General features: G+C 52.7%; 1 protein-coding gene across 1 annotated transcript in view; it reads left to right on the top strand.

Moving 5' to 3' along the window:
• TMCC2 (transmembrane and coiled-coil domain family 2) overlaps nt 1–18,034 on the top strand; it is a 39,627-nt gene continuing 21,593 nt past the window's right edge. Inside the window, 3 exon segments of the mRNA XM_045876956.3 lie at nt 1–453; nt 12,898–13,209; nt 13,211–13,435. Of these exon segments, the coding sequence (XP_045732912.2) occupies nt 247–453; nt 12,898–13,209; nt 13,211–13,435 (744 nt within the window). The 5' untranslated portion in view covers nt 1–246.

The following is an 18,034-nucleotide window of genomic DNA, read 5'->3' as shown; positions in this document are numbered from 1 at the left end:
TGCCTCCGCTCCCCAGGTCGGAATGAACTATTCCAGGCTGTAACCGACGCTCCGTGTCCTCGCCCCTCCCTCACCCTCCTTTAAAAAGATTTATTTTTTAATTCAAGAAATTGTGACCCTCCGACTCCCCCCTCCTCCTTACTAATTTAGACCCCGGGCCTCGTTTTCTGAGTGTAAGAGGGGGTGCGGTCTCCCCCGAGACGGCGCGCTGGAAGGACAGATTCCCCTTGCCGACCCACATACACCATGAAGAGGTGCAAATCGGACGAGCTGCAGCAACAGCAGGGCGAGGAGGATGGAGCTGGGCTGGAAGATGCCGCTGGCCACCTGGCGGGCGCGGACCTCCGGCCTGGGGAGGCCACGGGTGCTAACTCGGCAGGCGCGCCAACTTCAGATGCGGGCGCTGCCGCGGCGCCCAACCCGGGGCCCCGAAGCAAGCCTCCTGATTTAAAGGTGAGCGCAGACCATCCCCTGGCAAGCCCAGCCGGCGACTTAGCTTTCCTCGCCCCACGCAGAAAAGTGCTTTCACGGGATGAAAGTGATGGGGAAGCCAGGCAAAGGTCAGAGAGGATGTTCGGCCAGAACCCTGGGCTGGACGTCAGGTACCGTTTGTGCCTCCGTCTTTCAGCTCCATTTCAGGCCTCTGTGTTCCTCATTATTCAGCAGACCGTTCTAGTGACTCACCCACAGGAGATTGTTTGAATAATGTGTGTGAAGTGCTGTTCGCAGACAAAGGGCTGGAGAAATCCAAGATGCTAACTAAAAAGTTGACATCACTTTCCCTCCTGTAAGATGGCAGGGGAAGAAAATTGCCGAGTGGGAGGCCAAGCAGAGGACCATTCATTTCCTTTGCTGACTTAATTTCCTCCTTGTGGGATCTTCCTGGGTGAAGCTCAGTTTGTCCATCTGTGAAAGGGGAGTGTGGAGTTCTTGCCGTTAGGTGGAGCCAGAGGTTAAGCTAGTGCTTGGAGATCCCTGCCTGCCTGCTGAACCAACCCCCAGGGTGGAGAACTGACAGGTGGCCAAGCGGTGCTTGGGCTGGTTTGGGGCACACATGCTGAGCCGGCAGTTAGAACCAGAATCCGAAAGAGCCGGTCACATGCAGCTGGGAGTCCTTTATTTTCCGGCCTGCGGTTGCCGAGACAATTATCGAGCTATGTTGAATAGGTCTCTATATTAATTAAAACGTAATGCACCTTTGCTGGAGCTGCCCCGGGGACTGCAGGCTCAGGATTTGCAAGCCGGCTCACCACGGGGCTGAGCAAGATGTCAGCCCGAGGAAGGAACTTAGATGCCTTGGAGATTGATGCCTCCAGGGAGATATTCTCCAGAGAGGGTGCAAGGTCTGGGCTAGGGGAGCCAAAGGACTCCATTGTGTTAAATAAAGCCTGTATCCTATGGCAGCAACCACTAAGGAGCTTACCAGAATAAGCCAATGACATTCCTCGTTTGGCCTGAGCAGCTCAGAGTCAGGAAGTCAGAGCGCAGGTGAGTGTGCTCTTACCTGTGTGTGTTACCTGTCTGTGTGCCTTGGGGAGGGGTAGGTAGGGACACAGCTGGCTCCTTGTGTGTACTTCAGAAAAACTGTGGTTATTTACGTGAGTGTGACCTCTGGGGCTGCGGCTGCCCTTTTCAGAGGTTGGGGGCAAGCCTTATGTCTAAAGCTGAGCTCCACTGGAGAGGCCCTGCGCCGGAGGCTTGTGCTTTTAGTCAGGCCCAAGGAGTCCTTGGTGCCTGGCCCAGCTGTCACCTCTGAGCCCACCCTGTGTGGTCAAGAGGTGCGGTTCCTATTTTCAGTGAGATGATGAACGGCCATGGGTGCCCTTAATGTGGATGTGGGAAGGAGGGGAGCCTTCTGCTGCACACTTGAGCCTCATTCCGGGCCCATCCAAGATGAGTCTGGCCAGCAAACCCCGATTGCATGGCCAGATGGGACCCTTGCCCTGAGTTGATGAGAAGCTGCCTTGGGAACTCCCCCACTCTCCAGCTCAGGGCAGCAGTGGAGACTGCCAGCTCTATTCATTCCCCTCCGTTGCCTACACGAGCGAAGGTGGGCTGTTGCTGGTGTGGGGGCTGTGGTGTCTTTGTCTCTGTAGATAATGCTGCCTTAAGAAGCTCGTTCATCTCCACCCTCCTATATCATCTCTCTCTCTTCTTCACCTTTTTTTTTTTGGCGACACCCTCACTGTGGTTAGGGCAGACTCAGCAGCAGCTCCGCACCTGATATTAACTGCTGAACTTCCCTGAAGCAGAATTGAGATTCGATGTGAGAACAGGAGCCTCACCACTCCCCCCGCCCCCCCGCAACACATATCCCTGCGGTAGAGCACAGCCATGTGGACCCAGGCTGGCAACAAGGAGGAAAAAACATAGCTGCTCTCTGCTCAGTGGGAGCATGGGGAGACAAGCAGGGCCTTTTCCTGTTTCTCTCTGTCTGCTTTGTCAAAACATGTTTACAAGGTGGGGACTTTGGAAACCAGATAGGAACTTGGGGGCCTTTGGAATTTGATTTGCTGGGTGATTGCAGGCAAATCACTCAACTTTTCTGAGCCTTTTTCTGGGAAAAAGGAATAGGAATATTGAAGTGTGTCCAAACTTGGTTTACAGAGCTGGAAAAGTTGTTTACCAATAGTGGCATGGTTTTCCAATGCTGGAAAAAAATTCCATGCCTGGCTCTAGCACTGGGTAGAAGCAGGCTTGTTTTAGATTTGCTGGTGGTACCGTAAAGGGGCAAGTTTCATTTTTTTTGTAACCCACCCACCCCCCACCCCCCCACCCGCGACACCTGTGTTTGGCCTAGGAAGATCAGCAGCTCTGGTTTTGTTTTCATTTTAAACTTGGGAGATAGGGACTTTGGGTCCCTTCGTCCCGCTTCTGTTTTCTTGTGACAACTCCAGGCATTGTGGTAGATTAAGTGCATTGGAGGAAATCTTCTTGAGAAAGGGGCAAAAAAATTAGAAGCTTTGTCTGAACTACCTCCAGTGGCAATTGGGGCAGGGGGATTTTAGAATGCCCCAACTAGTGGTTGCCACAGGTTTCAGAGGCTCCTTTGGCCTCTCTTCACGGTCCTTCAGTGTTGTGGAGTGTATTACTCTGCACTGTAAATTTCTGGGTCTGGGATCCGGGATTATGGGGTGGGAGGGCCAGTGAAAAGAAGGAAAAATAGTTACACAGCAATCTTAAAGGAGCAATTGTATAATTGTTACTGAGAAATCACCTGAAAAGGGACATTGTCTCACAGGAGGCTCATGCGGATACTTGGGGGCCTTCTTCCCTGCTCCACACACTTGATGTGATACCTCCTGCAACAGGAACCCACAGTCCAGAGTCCCATTGCCCATCCCCCTGTGGCTTGGAAGTCCTATTTAACCACCTCGGTTCATGTCTTGATTCATTTGTCCTCATCATGTGCTGCTACCACATTCCCTGCTAGTTGGGAGGACAGGCCAGGATAGCTGGTAATGGAGAGAGTTGGCAGACCCAAAGTACACTGGAATACTCTAGCAAGAAAACCCAGCTCCAGTGAGAATGGGAGTAGGGAGGAGCTCAGGGGAAACTAGAGAGAGGGACACGGAGCACACATTCCTGTTAACAATACAGCATGTGGTAGCTGTTGCTGAGGCCTGGGATGAGTGGCTAAGCATAAGAGTCAGCTGGTTCTGTCCCTGAGTTCTAGAAGCCTCAAGGCAAGGAGGAAATCACCAGCCTCAGCACCTCTCCCACCCCTTCTGCAGCCAGAAGAATCGAGCCCTTCCTGAAAGGAAGACTCTGGGTGTGCTGGCCAGAGGCCTTCCCCTGATGTTCTTTTCCCCTCAGAAAAGCCTCTGTGAACAATTTCTCCAGGGATTTCTGGGCACTATTCATATATTTCCCAGAAGAGAAAAGGGGGTGCCCTGAGGTCCATTACTACAGTCCTGGTTCGAACTGCTTTTGATTCAAGACTCACGTGGGTTCCAGCTTATGTTCTCTCATTCACACCATGCCCTGGCCTTCCTGCCTGATCACAGTGAAGATGAGAAAAGGCAAGGAGAAGCCAAATAGCTGGGGGAAGTCCCAGATGGAGACTGGGAGACCACCTTTTCTGGCGAGCACGGGCACGTGAGCCCCTCGCAAATGGCCCATGTTCCTTCAGCACTCCTGTAGAGAGTCCCTGGGGAAGGGGTCAGGAGTCAACAGATACTGAACAACTTTAGTGGGAAAGGCACTGTTCTAAGCTGTGAAATAGGACATGTATGGAAAAGTGTCTGAAAACATGTATAGTTTACAACAGCAAAACAGACACCCCATCTACCTACCACCCAAGTCAAGAAAGAGAACATTGACATTCCCAAAAGCCCTGCTTGTTTTTCTGTTTGACTTTTTTTTTTTAAGTAGGCTCTACACCCAACGTGGGGCTTGAACTCACCACCCGAAAATTAAGAGTCCCGTGCTTTACCGACTGAGGCAGGCAGGCACCCCTTATTTGTTTTGTGTTTGTGTGTGTGTGTGTCTGTGTGTGTGTTTAAGACCATGGCTCTTGATCAAATTGATGGGTTTCAGTGTCTCCACTTCTTCAGTGGAGGAGAAGACAAGCTACTTCATGGGAATGTGGGTGGGATGAAGGAGTGTGTGTGCTCTGGGACTCTAGTGGAGGGTTCTGGTGGTAGAGTGGACCCTCTGTGGCCTTCTCCTAGTTCTGCTTTAGAGGTGATATGTTCAGGCTTGACGAGAGGCTAGAATAGATTTCCTCAGGGAAGTAGGATTGCTGTAGACCTCGGATCAGGGGAAGGGGAAATTCGTTCTTTGGCAACAGGTGGTACGTTGGCCTTCCAGGTAAGCTCCCGCTCAAACAGGACAAAATACTTGCAAGAAAATCATCCATCAGAGGACACATAGGTTTAAGGGTGCTTTGAGCAACATTCGATGGAGTTGATCAGAAGAGATGGGCTGAGAGCAAGATATTTTTTAAAAGATTTTATTTATTTATTTATTTGAGAGAGAGAGAGAGCATGCGTGGATGGAGGAGCAGAGGGAGAGGGACAAGCAGACTCTGTGCTGAGCAGGGAGCTTGATGTGGGGCTCGATCCCACAACCCTGAGATCATGACCTGAGCTGAAATTAAGACTGAGCCACCCAGGTGCCCCTAGAGCAAGATATTAGAGAGAATAGGATGTTAATGGCCAAATAAGAGAGGGGCCTTCTAAATGGGGGCAGTGGGATAGCAAGTGCCGGGCGCTTTGTGGGTCCAGGGTCCTTCTTGACTAGAACACGGTTGTTGTCCCAGCCCTGTAAATAGTCAGGGATAGCTGAGGGACAGCGGGAATGTCGAGGTTGCCTGGTATTTACCCCACCTGCGCCTAATGTGTGGAGGGCAGGGGATCCTGAGGCCCAAGGCTGCTCCACTCCCACCCCCTTGCCTTTGGTAATTTTCGGAGCGGCCCTGTTCGTGGGCTCCAGAGGAATTGGTGACCAATGGGAAAGCACGTGGCAAAGGCAGCTGTCGGTTCCCCTGCCACATCTCGGGTTCTAGATGAATTCGCAGCTGCCCTCATGGTTCTAGTGGGAACTGTCTTGTAGGCTCAGTATTTACAGAATGTGCTTCTTTTTGTGTATCTAACCATCCCTAGCAGCCAATCCCATGAACAGCACTGTCTCCCTCTCCCTCAAAAAGGAATTGAAACATCAGATAAGACCTGAATTTTGGGTATAAGTTAATAAAAAAAAAGTGTGAGTGTCAGGAGCTGGGGAAAAAAAAGCTCGGGTGGCGTCTTAGTGGTAGTTTTGGAAGCCAACTCAAAATACCTCTCTGTTTTCATCTCTCCTCTAAGAAATGGCCTCTCCCTTTGAAATCCTCACAGACCAGGAGGGTGCGTTCTTAGGAGGAGGCCAAGACTGGACAGTGTCCACCTTTATCAGCCAAACACTTAAACCTCTCTCCATGTTAAAAGTTAGAACAAAGCGGTTGAAGGATGGCAGGTATGTTTTGTGGTTGTGTGAGAAAAGCAGTATTTGACTTTACAAATCAAGTGGCTAAAGGCTTCCTTATTCCAGCCCAGTTAACTGAGTCATGTTCACCCTGGAAAACAAAGCTGGCTTGTGAGCCCATGAGCCCTGACCCAAGCTGTGTGTGAAGTCGGTAAACGCACTCAGGCTGCTGGGTCACTGTTCATCTCCTTCCAAGCCAGCTCCATCTTGGCGCTTACTGGGATGACATAGACTCAGATAAGGCTTTGAACTGTAGCAGGAGGGATGTGGGTTAGACACAAGAGAAAGCTGCCTGACTGAGCACTTTATATCTTTGGAAAAGGTCGTTGTCTAAGGATTAAATCCTTTTTTTTTTTTTTTTAAGATTTTATTTATTTATTTGACAGAGAGAGACACAGCGAGAGAGGGAACACAAGCAGGGGGAGTGGGAGAGGGAGAAGCAGGCTTCCCGCGGAGCAGGGAGCCGGATGCGGGGCTCGATGCCAGGACCCTGGGATCATGACCTGAGCTGAAGGCAGATGCTTAACGACTGAGCCACCCAGGCGCCCCAGGATTAAATCCTTTTTTTTTTTTTTAAAGATTTTATTTATTTATTTGACAGACAGAGACACAGCGAGAGAGGGAACACAAGCAGGGGGAGTGGGAGAGGGAGAAGCAGGCTTCCCACTGAGCAGGGAGCCCGATGCGGGGCTCGATCCCAGGACCCTGGGATCATGACCTGAGCCGAAGGCAGATGCTTAACGACTGAGCCACCCAGGCGCCCCGATTAAATCCTTTTTAAGAGGGTTTTGTAGGCTTGGATAGTTTCTGGTCAGAAAATAAATAATTAGGCAGCAATCGCTGGGTAATATTAGGGACACGAAGATATAGATGATGTAGTTCCTGCTCTCCGTTCACTCATATTCTCATTGAGGATTCTGTCCATAAGCCGGTGAAAAGTTGGATAACAGTTTGAGAGAGCACTAGCAAACATGTCACAAGGCACATGATCCGTTGCAAGGTGAGTGGTGCAGATAATGAGATCTCTGGAGCTCAGAGCAGGGCCGTGAGACCTGGTCGGGGATGGCTTCACGGAGGGGGCAGGCAGGGAAGGGTGGGGAGGACCAAAGGAGGTACACAGGTAATTTTTTAAATCTTCTGTGCTGGTATATGTTGAGTCAGTTCTGCCTAGAGACCCAGGGGATGTGGCCACCCTCCCAGACTTGCACTGGCACCAGGCAGAATTCTCTAAGTGATAAAGGAAGGAGGAATTAAAATAAAATTGAGAATGGGGAAGTCCTTTTTGCCCCTGGGTTGAGATCTGTTTTTTTAAGTGTCCGCTCTGATACAGGGGAAGAAAAAAATGATTGGAAAAATCTTTCATCACTGTGTTTCTAACAAACCCCAGACAGGCCTGAGCACCGGCAGCTCCTCACCCCTCTCCATCATCATCCTCGTGGGTGCCAGACCTGGGGTCAGGGTTCCTCTCCCACTCCAGCCCCAGGCTCCCCACCCAAAGCTTCTTAAGGACAACTGGAGACTTCCGCAATCCACTTTGTATCCCGAGAGCAGGACTCTGTGGGTTTTGACAGCGATTAGCTCTCTAATGCTGGCCCTGTTTCCATAGAGACCCTATAAATAGAGGAACGTTGGCGACCTAGGCTTGCTAAGGCTCATGGTGACCCAGTCACCCCACTGAACCCTCACAGCCGACGCTGTGGTGGGGCAGAGGGAGTTCCGAACCCAGGTGGGAGGAAGGGACGTGTGGTGAGCTGTCAGGTTGGGGTAATTAGCTATAGGTTAGCGTGACTTGTTAAGAGCCTCGCAGCTTTTCCGGGAGTTAAGAACACAGGGACCTGTAGGAATCAGAAGCCGCTTTTGGCTATTTTTAACCAGATGGTGCCAAAGACGCTGTACCCCAAAGCATTTCACTTCTGGCCTCATGCAGCTGCGTTGGCAGATTTTGGAGTACAGTTCCCCTTTGGGGGACCCACACCCAGGGAGGAAAACGGATGAAGCCTGCCTGTTTAGAGACCACAGCCTTCTCAGGAAGGATCTTTCAGAAATCATCCAATTCACCCTTTCTTCCTGAGAGGATGATGGCACCCCAAGGACAGGGGGTCCTCTCTGCCCGGGGGAGGGGACAGCAAATGCCCTGGCCTTCCCCTCCCCGGGCTTCGGCACCTGCCCCAGGAAGCCGTCCTTTCTGGCTAAGTCCTGGCTCCTGGGCAGCTCCGGGACAGTTTTTTTTTTTTTTTTTTTAAGATTTTATTTATTTATTTGAGACAGAGCGAATAAGAGACAGCATGAGAGGGAGGAGGGTCAGAGGGAGAAGCAGACTCCCCGCCGAGCAGGGAGCCCGATGCGGGGACTCGATCCCGGGACTCCAGGATCATGACCTGAGCCGAAGGCAGTCGCTTAACCAACTGAGCCACCCAGGCGCCCAGCTCCGGGACAGTTTTCCCACATTCTGATACATCGGGAGAGCTCTGTTTATGTCTCACCCCTAACTCTGAAACATCTCAGCTCTCTTCTAATACATGGCTTCGTTTGGCCACCAAAATGGTTTCTGGCAGCTGGGGAAAAGCAAAAGTCAGTGTGGAAAAGCAAGTGACATTTAGTAGCTGGAACCTGTTAGTCAGAGCAGGCGGTGCTTTCTGCTGCGTTGGTGGCCAAGTCCCCTGAAGCTAGTCACCATGGTTTTCCTCATTTCCAAAACTTGTGGCTGGTTATGTGTACGGGCTGAGTTGGTGGTGGTGTTTGTTTTTTTTTTGAACATTACTTACCATGTTATGTCAAAACTCCTCAACTGACACCTACCTGCAGAAGCACCACAGCTCCTGTGTCCCCCAGCTTTCTGGCCTTGCACTTTGTGAGGGGAACCCCTTCACTTGGAGCAACACCCCCATCCCATTATTTTTTTACTTCTTTTTTGTTCTTTCCCTTCCTGCCTACTGCAGACTTCAGCAGGCTCCCCAGTGCTGCTGGGGCAAAGGTCCTGTGGTCATCCAGCCGCCATCCGTGGCTTTCCTTCGCCTGCAGAACAGATGGGGAAAGTGTGAACTGAAGGCCCACAGTGGTTAAAGCCCTCACCCGCATCCTACAATGTAGCATGGGCAAATCACCCACAACAGTTGGCAGGGCCCATCTCCCCCTGGCCCAGGTGTTTTGGGTTTGTTTTAAACCTGCCCGTGAGACTGTTCTGGGATGTCTGTAAATACTGCGTCTGCTTTAGTCTTGGAACCAGTGTGTGAGCCAGTGAAGGTAAATTAGACCGGAGGTCGGAGGCTTGTCTGTGTAACTGGGATGAGCCACTGCACTGGACTGCACCTCAGTTTTTTTATCTGCAAAATGGAGACGCTGATACTAATCCCGCTCTCCCTCCTGAGATGAGGCTCTAGCATCAAGTTAGAATGACCGTGTAAATTGGAAAGCGCTTTGGAAAATGCTGTATGGTTTTAAAATAAACTGACCAAGGATTTTAGGATTCGAGGCAACAGGACAGACGGTGGCTGCTGGCCACCGCACCTCTGCCCGTTTCCCGGGGCCCGGCGGGGGGGTGGGGGGCGGGGAAGAAATAGCTCCAAGCTCTGGGGAACTCTGGTGAAGTCTTTTGAGGGGAACCGAGCAGCTCTAGAAGATGGGCCTCGGAGGTGGAGAAGCTAGGTCAGTCAGAAGTGGTCGGGAGAGGACAAAGAGACCTGGAATGGAATACTAGAAGGACGATGTGTAATATGGAATGTGATGGTTTGGCAGGAGCAGCTGGGCCAATGCCAGAGCCAGCTGGCCGCATCTGTGATGCCTGGGGGGAGGACTGGCATCAGCTTGGGCCTGAGGAGGAAGGCGTGTGTCCTGGCCGTCCCTGGTCTGGAGGCCACAGGATCTGGTCATTTCCAGGTTGATGGCAGAGTGCGCTCCCCAGTTCGTCTGCCCTGCACAGGTTGGCTCTGCCCGGGGCAGATGCAGGTGGGCCTCCTGGCCCTGCCTCAGGCTGGCCCTGCGGGGATGGTTCCTCCCATGGGGGAGCCTGGTGTGGCGCAACCTGATGGCGCCAGGGCTACTCCGGAACTAAATTCTTGAGGAGGAATGGTGGTAGCCTTCATCTCCTCATCGAAATGTAGAAGTGTCTCTACTGTTGCTTTTATCAGTGTCTGGGAAAATCAGGTAAGATAACGTGAGAAGGAAAAACACCTTGAAAACCGTAAACCGTGAGTCCATGGTGAGTTGCACTGAGGTGACATATCTGGTCTGTAAAATGGGTGAAGGAAGGGCCCTGCCTACTTTGAGGATGGTGGTGGGGAGACTCAAATGAGGCCAAAAATGGAAATCCTAAACTTCTACACAAATCCACGGTGGTATAGTTACTGACACCCAGATGTCGGCACGGCTGCCCCACAAACAACCCGAGGGGTAAAGATGCAGAAGGAGCTGGGTCAGCTCCTTCAGATCTAAACGCGGGGTTTTTTCTTGCTTTCTGCACGGTCTAGGTTTTCTTTTTCTTTTTCTTTTTCTTTTTTTTTTAAAGATTTTGTTTACTTATTTGAGAGAGAGAGAAAGAAAAAGATCATGAGTGGGGGTGGGGGGCGGGAAGGAGAGAGGGAGAAGCAGGCTTCCTGCTGAGCAGGGAGCCCGATGCGGGACTCGATCCCAGGACTCCGAGATCATGACCTGAGCCAAAGGCAGACGCTTAACCCACGGAGCCACCCAGGTGCCCGGTCTAAGGTTTTCTGCTCTGTGAGCTTGTTTCTAGAAAAAAAAAAGAAAATTCAGTCCATGTAACTCTTTTAACTTTTTTTTTTTTTTAAGATTTTATTTACTTATTTGAAAGAGAGCAGAGAGAGCACGAGTAGTGGGGCGTGGCAGAGGGAGAGGGAGAAGCAGGCTCCCAGCCGATCAGAGAGCCCGACGTGGGGCTTGATCCCAGGACCCCGGGATCATGACCCAAGCCGGAGGCAGATGCTCAGTCAGCTGAGCCACCCAGGTGCCTCTTGAACTGTTTTTCAAAAATGAGTTTGTCTCATGAGATTATGGGTTGTTCCTCACAAAGACCTGCTGTGGCTCCCTGAGCCCCAAACGGCCGGGTTCTGAGTTTCCCTCTTAGGAGTTACAGAGTGTGGATTCTCACCTGCTCCTGCACATCCCAGTCCCCACTTTGGCTCCGAAGCTCTCTGTCTGGGCCTCGGCCTGGCCAAATCAGTCAGCCCCCTGAAAGATGCTGTCTGGAATTAGACCGCACGCTGTCTCGCCCTGGCCTGAGCCGTCCTGCCTGTGGGAGCAGCAGAGCTGCGGGGGAAGGCTGGGGCCAGGGCAGCGCTGGGCTCCGTGGCCTAAGTGGTTTGTTTCAATCTAGAAACCACATTCTAAAGAAGTGGTCACATTACTGACTGTGCTACAAGGCATGCCCACAGAAGTAAAGTTTATTATTTATTTTTTATGTTTACCAGTTTATTATAAAAGGTATTATAAAGGATACAGATAACTAGCCAGATGGAGAGGTACCTGGGACGAAGTGTGGAAGGGTCCCGAGGGCAGGAGCTTCTATTCTGATGGAACGAGGGTGCACCACCCTCCCGGCATGTGGATGTGTTCACCAACCTGGAAGTTCCAGTAAAGGTTATTTTATTGCTAACTATATCAGAAATGAGACTTAGTCTGCAGAGCCTGTGGCTCTTGATCTCAGGGTTGTGAGTTCGAGCCCCACGTTGGGTGTAGAGATTGCTTGAAAATAATTGAATTTTTTTTTTAAAAAAGGAATCAGATTGGCTACAAGTAACAAAGTCGTACTGGAGTTCTGTAGACAAAAATAGGTTTATTTATTTCATGCAGCCAGAATCCCAAGATAGGCATTCACAACTGTGTTGGTGGCACCATGGGGCCATCACATTCCCAAGCCTGTGTCTTGTGGCTCTCGTGTGTGCGTGCAGCCCTTCATCATCATGCCAGTCATCTTGTGTTTGCAAGATGGCTGCTGCAGGTCCAGACATTACGTCTACATTCCAGACAGAAAGAAGTAGGAAGGGCGAGGATCTTTATCAGGAAAGCAAGTGTTGCTAGAAACTCTCACCTTGCTTTTCATTGGCTAAAGCTGTCATGTGGCTACTCCTAGCTGCAAGGGAGTGTGATGAAGGAAGGATTTTCAGCAAGGTGCATGAAGGCCAGGCAGTTTGGTTGGTAAGAAAGGGGAATAGATATGCAGTAGGCACTTAGCAGTGTACTGCAACAGTATGCCCCCGATTTTCTCAGAGAATGTTGCAAATAAGGCATCTCTGGAAATGGCTGCCTGGTGGTCTGAAAGAGCCAGTGCAGCTTGAAGGAGAACCTAACTTAGAAGGAGGGAGGGACCAGAGGGTAGGGTGGGGGTGGGGAATCCATCCAAAGGGATACAATGCTGGGAGCCAGGTGCTACTGGTGTGTGCCACCGAGCCCCAGGCTAGCCACAGGATATCATGCCCAGTAACCCTGAACCATGTATTGGTTGGGAATGTCCTATGGGGGGTCGTGGGGGATACATCTCTTTGGGACTAAAAGAGGAGTGGGTCAGAATTTACCACCTTCCTTGGCATGACAGGCCATTTGCAGGGATCTTCCAGATTCAGACAGTTGTAGTGGTTCCACTCGTCTCCCAAGAACAGACACCCCCCCAGCATAGGGGCAACCTGGGTGGCTCAGTCGTTAGGTGTCTGCCTTCGGCTGGGGTCGTGGTCCCAGGGTCCTGGGATTGAGCCTGCATCGGGCTCCCCGCTCAGTGGGAAGCCTGCATCTCCCTCTCCCACTCCCCCTGCTTGTGTTCCCTCTTTCGGTGTGTCTCCCTCTGTGTCAAATAAATAAATAAAACCTTAAAAAAAAAAAAAAAAAAGAACAGACCCCCCCTCCCCCACCCCCACCCCAGCTCTGTCCTCACCAACTGGGCATTCCAGAGCATTCAACTCACTAGCTTCATCTCTCTCCCTTAAGAAAATCCAGCAGCTCTCAGAGGGCTCCATGTTTGGCCACGGCCTGAAGCACCTGTTCCATAGCCGGCGCCGGTCACGGGAGAGGGAGCATCAGCCGTCTCAGGATTCCCCGCAGCAGCAGGGCATGTCCGACCATGACTCCCCGGACGAGAAGGAGCGCTCCCCGGAGATGCACCGCGTCTCGTACGCCATGTCCCTGCACGACCTGCCCGTGCGGCCCACCGCCTTCAACCGCGTGCTGCAGCAGATCCGCTCCCGGCCGTCGATCAAGCGGGGCGCCAGCCTGCACGGCGGCGGGGGCGCCGGTGGCGGCGGCGGGGGGGGGCGGCAGCCGGCGCACCAAGAGCAGCTCCCTGGAGCCCCAGCGCGGCAGCCCCCACCTGCTGCGCAAGGCCCCCCAGGACAGCAGCCTGGCCGCCATCCTGCACCAGCACCAGTGCCGCCCCCGCTCCTCCTCCACCACCGACACGGCCCTGCTGCTGGCCGACGGGGCCAACGTGTACCTCCTGGCCGAGGAGGCCGAGGGCGGCGGCGACAAGGTGAGGCGGGCGCGAGGGGGCCTCGGTGGGGCGGGGAGGTCCTCAGAGGCCAGAGCCGGCGGCGGCGGCGGCGGAGGGGCCTCCGGACCCTACCCCCGGGGGGGGGGTCGAGGGGGGCTGAGCTGGGGGCCCTGCCTGGCGGGTACTGAGACAGAACAAACTAGATGTTCTCCTTACCAGACAACCCTTCACGGATTCCTCTCCGTGGAGAGGAAACAAAGCAAGGGGGCGGCGGAGGGGCCTCCGGACCCCCCCCCCCGGGGGGGGGTGGAGGGGGGCTGAGCTGGGGGCCCTGCCTGGCGGGTACTGAGTCACTGCTGCCCTCAGACCTCTCTGCCCTGTTCCAGGAGTCAGAGGTAGGACTGACCCAAAGCAAGAGATGATCCCCAAATGGGTCATTTCTGTTTGTTTCAGGGCTTTTCAAAATTACAGTTTGCTCTGGCTGATGTGAATTCCAGCTTGTTTACCTTAAACATGCTATCCAGAAGCCCTTTGTGCAGTTGGTTAAGAGCCCAGACTAGCACCAACCCTGGCCCCGCCACGTGCTGGTGCACCAGTCACTTAACCTCTGTGTACCTCAGTTTCACCAACTGAAGATGAGGATAATAACAGTAGAGTTGTTTTAGGATCGAATGGGTTCATATTTGTATAAATACTTGGCATGGAGCCTGGCACGGTATCGTTGTTGTTATTATTACCAACCAAAGAAGATAGGAGAGGAATCCGTGAAGGGTTGTTTGGTAAGGAGAACATCTAGTTTGGCACTTCCTGAATTTCTGTCTTCATTCCTTTGTTCACATGACAAGTACTTACTGAACACTTGTTATGGGCTGTAACAGTGAACAAGATGAAGGTGCTGTGTTCATGCAGCTTACTGAGCAGAGGGGAGGAAGGTGGGTGGATGGGCGGAATAGGGTGATAAGGTTGTGATAGAGGCTATGGGGGGTTTGGGGGGCAGGGGAAGGGAGGGGAGTTGGCAAAGACCTTCTGGAGGAAGCCATTGAGTTGAACCTTGAAGGAGTATAATTTAGCCAGGGAAGAATGGGGGGGGGAGGGGAGGGGAGAGTGTAGCATGCACAGAAACCAGCTAGCTGGTGCAGGGGGCTTTGGGCTTCACTGTGGTCGCAGCATCCAGCTCTGCGGGGGGCTGACAGGGAGGCAGAGCCCGGATCACAAGGGCAGTGTGAAACTATCCATGGGTGTTGGGCAGCCAGCTGGGGGGAGGCGGTCCCTCTGGGTCTCCGTGTAGGACTGGAGTGGAGTGGAGGCAGGAGTGGAGTCAAGGAAACTTGACTGCAGGGAGGATGGAAAGGAGACAAATTCGGAAGGCATTTGGAAGTTGGAATCAATAGACCAGTGAGAAAGTGGAGAGGAAGACGAAGGAACGGAAAGAGTAGTGGATGATTCCAGGGTTCTAGCTCACCAGCTTGAGGCATGGGGCATCCTCTCGTTAAGGACACATGGGAGTGGGAGCAGGGACCTTCGGGAGCCATCCAGTTAAAGAGCACCAACTGGTAGTCGGGTTCCTGAGGGCGAGGTCTGGGCTTGGGCTAGCACTTTGGGAGTCAGCACTGAGCTGGCACTCATGGCATGCATCGAGTGAGCGGGAGGCCAAGGACAGATCCGACATATAAGGGACAGAGCAGCCAGACATGTAGGAGCCGTCCTGGAGAGAGGTGATGCCGAAGCAAAAGGAGGAAGGAGTTCAACAGAGCGAAATGTAACAGGAGTGACATGTCACCTCGGAGTTCGGAAATGTACACAGGCAGTCGCAAGCAGTGGGGGGTCATTGGTAACCAGCAAGAAACCTGTTTCAGTGGATCGAGGAGATGGTGGCATTGGGGACAGCATGTGTTGCTCATCTGGGAGAAAGGATGGCAGATACTGGATTGAGGCACCTTGGGTTTTGTTGTTTTTTTAAAGATTCAGGGGGAGAGTTGTGGATCACAGAGGGCCTTGCCAGCAAGGAAAAGGACTTCTGACTTTTTCCCCAAGTGAGATGGGAAGTCATTAGAAGGTTTTTGTACAGATATGGGACACCTTTTAAGAAGATTGCTGTAGGGGCGCCTGGGTGGCTCAGTTGGTTAAGTGTCTGCCTTCAGCTCAGGTCATGATCCCAGGGTGCTGGGATCGGGCCCCGCATCGGGCTCCCTGCTCAGCGGGGAGTCTGCTTCTCCCTCTCCCTCTGCCGCTCCCCCTGTGTGTGCGCTCTCTCTCTGTCAAATAAATACATATAATCTTTAAAAAAAAAAAAAAAAGAAAAGAAAAGAAGAAGATTGCTGTGGCTGTTGTGTGGAGAACAGGCTGTGAGCCAGGGTTCGAACCTGGAGTCTAGCTAGGAAGCTATTGAAATCCCCCGGGCATGAGGTGGTGGTGGCTTGCAGCAGGGTGGGAGTGGTAGAGGTGGGGAGGAGGGGTTGGATCCTGGATTTGCTTCCGAGATCGAGGTACCCCCACCTCTGATGGATGTGGAGCATGACAGGAAGGAAGCAGGCAAAGATAGCACACAGGTTTTTGGCCTGGCAGCTGGAAAGAAGAAATTGCCATTATAATTGAGTTGGGGAAACAGGCAAATGGAACAGATATCTGGCAGGGGCCATGGGGGGCAGAAATCAGAGCGAGGTTTTGGACGGGTTATGTTTGAGATGACTATTCAGCATCCACATGGAAATGCCAAAGAAGCAGTCAGATACGTGAGTGTGGAGTCTTGGGGAGAGATCCAGGCTGGAGGCATACATTTGGGAATTGTCAGTGTAGAGACAGATTTAAAACGATGGCACTGGACCATTTGCAAGCGTCGTTTCAGCTGTGGAGGGTGTGTTCCAAGAGTGACATTTGCCTCTGTCAGCTGAAAGGCCTTGTGGAGCGGGGACCTGGAGGGGCCCAGCAGAATGAACCGAGTTATCAGCTTGTAGTGAGCAAGCACTCTGCGTGCAACCGTAGCCCGGCCCACCTCTCCGTGCTGAGTCAGTGAAAACGCTTTAAAAATCAAATTAGAACGATCCTGTCAAGCGAGGGTCCCTGGGACCACAGCTGCTTTCTGAGGAGGGGGAATGTGAACCTTGTATTCTCCGGCTGCCTGAGCAGACGGAGTGGGTGGGCGGTGGGCGGTGGTTCGAAGCTGGTGAAGGCTTGTTGATGTTTGCTGACTGGGCGTGCAGGGGGCTTGGGGCTTGGGGGCAGGCGCATCCGCTGGGGAGCTTCTCCCCAGGCTTTTGCCTGTGGCTGGTGCTTGATCTTCACACTGCCTCCGACACGGCTGGGGTTCTCCTCTTGCTGCTGGGGGAAGACCGGGGCTGCACACTCTTGGGCGACCTGCTGGGAAGGACGGTTCCCTGGGTTCAGGGTGGTCACAGGGGAAAGGGTAGTTCCTGTGATTGTCTTCTATCTGTATTTAGAACTTTCAGCTTTCCCAAACTCTGCCGTATTATTGCCTGGTTAATAACATCCCCATGAAGCTGCCAGAGTGGGCCCTATCTCCGTTTTGCAGCTGAAGAGACAAGGCCTAGAGGAATCAGGACACTGCTTCCTGAGGACACCCGGCCGCTTCCTGGCAGAGAGGAGAGCAGATCCCACATTCTAGGGTGTTCACCGGGCCAAACAGACGTGAAGTCACTACAAGCGCTAGAGACCCTTTTATGCAGTGTCCACAGGGCACGGGTCTGCCTAGGCTCAAGAGGGTGACACTGCGGCTTGGTTGCCATCCCCCCTGCTCAGTTACACAGCTTTCCTGCCCTGTAACTGTCCCACCAGGGATAGGCGAGGCCCTGGGGGGCTCCTGAGGAGGAAAGGGGTCTTCTAGCCTCCAGAAAAACCTGCCGTGTCAGCTGACTCCCCCAGATCCAGAGACCATTGATCAATGTGAGATGCTCTGGTGGTTCCTCCCCGGTCTCTGGGCATGAATAGAAGGTATTCTTCTCTCTAGTAAACACAGCTCCCCACATGCTCTCTGCAAGCTCCCTGGTGATTACGAGCATCTATTTTTAATTCATAAGCCTCCCCCACTACCCACACCCCTTGCCATTGTTTGGAACTCACCAGCTGGCTTTCGGACCAGAGCGGCCCTGGCGGGGGTTGAGTTACTGGAACAGCCTGGAAGGAGCTCTAGCTCCTCAACTGTCATGGAGAGGCTCGCCTAGCCCCCACCCAAAGAGAACAGGGGGCCTGGCGCCCCAAGGACAGCAGGGGTGCAGCAGGAGGACAGAACAGGGGCTCACAGTCCTGGGAAGCAGCTCAGCCTTGGTGACATCATTGGACTGTCACTGTTCCCTCCAGATCCATGAGCTGTTTTTGACATTGTGCCTTAAATGATTTCCCCTTAAAAGCAAAAACAGATGCCCATCTCTGCCCCCCATCTTGCTTTCTACCATTTGCAGAGCACTGAGCAATGTAGCTTCTCCCTCTGCCCGATAGCTAGAAAGCGGAAAAAAAATTGTCACCATTTGTTGGGGCACTGGGACACTGGCAGGTGCATCGAGAATACTGGTGACATCTGGGTTCTCCATCTGTGTGTAGCGTGGCCTTAACCTCTGGGAATCCTGGGCCCCGGGGCTGCAGCAGGAACCACTGGGTGCAGGGGCCATGGAGTTGGGCTGCCTG

The sequence above is a fragment of the Mirounga angustirostris genome, unplaced genomic scaffold (assembly GCF_029215605.1).
Source record: "Mirounga angustirostris isolate CCGP_5_RB_7025 unplaced genomic scaffold, mMirAng1.0.hap1 SCAF_6, whole genome shotgun sequence".
Lineage (NCBI taxonomy): Eukaryota > Metazoa > Chordata > Mammalia > Carnivora > Phocidae > Mirounga > Mirounga angustirostris.
The sequence above is the reverse complement of the archived record's forward strand: the minus strand, read 5'-3'. Positions and strand labels throughout refer to the sequence as shown.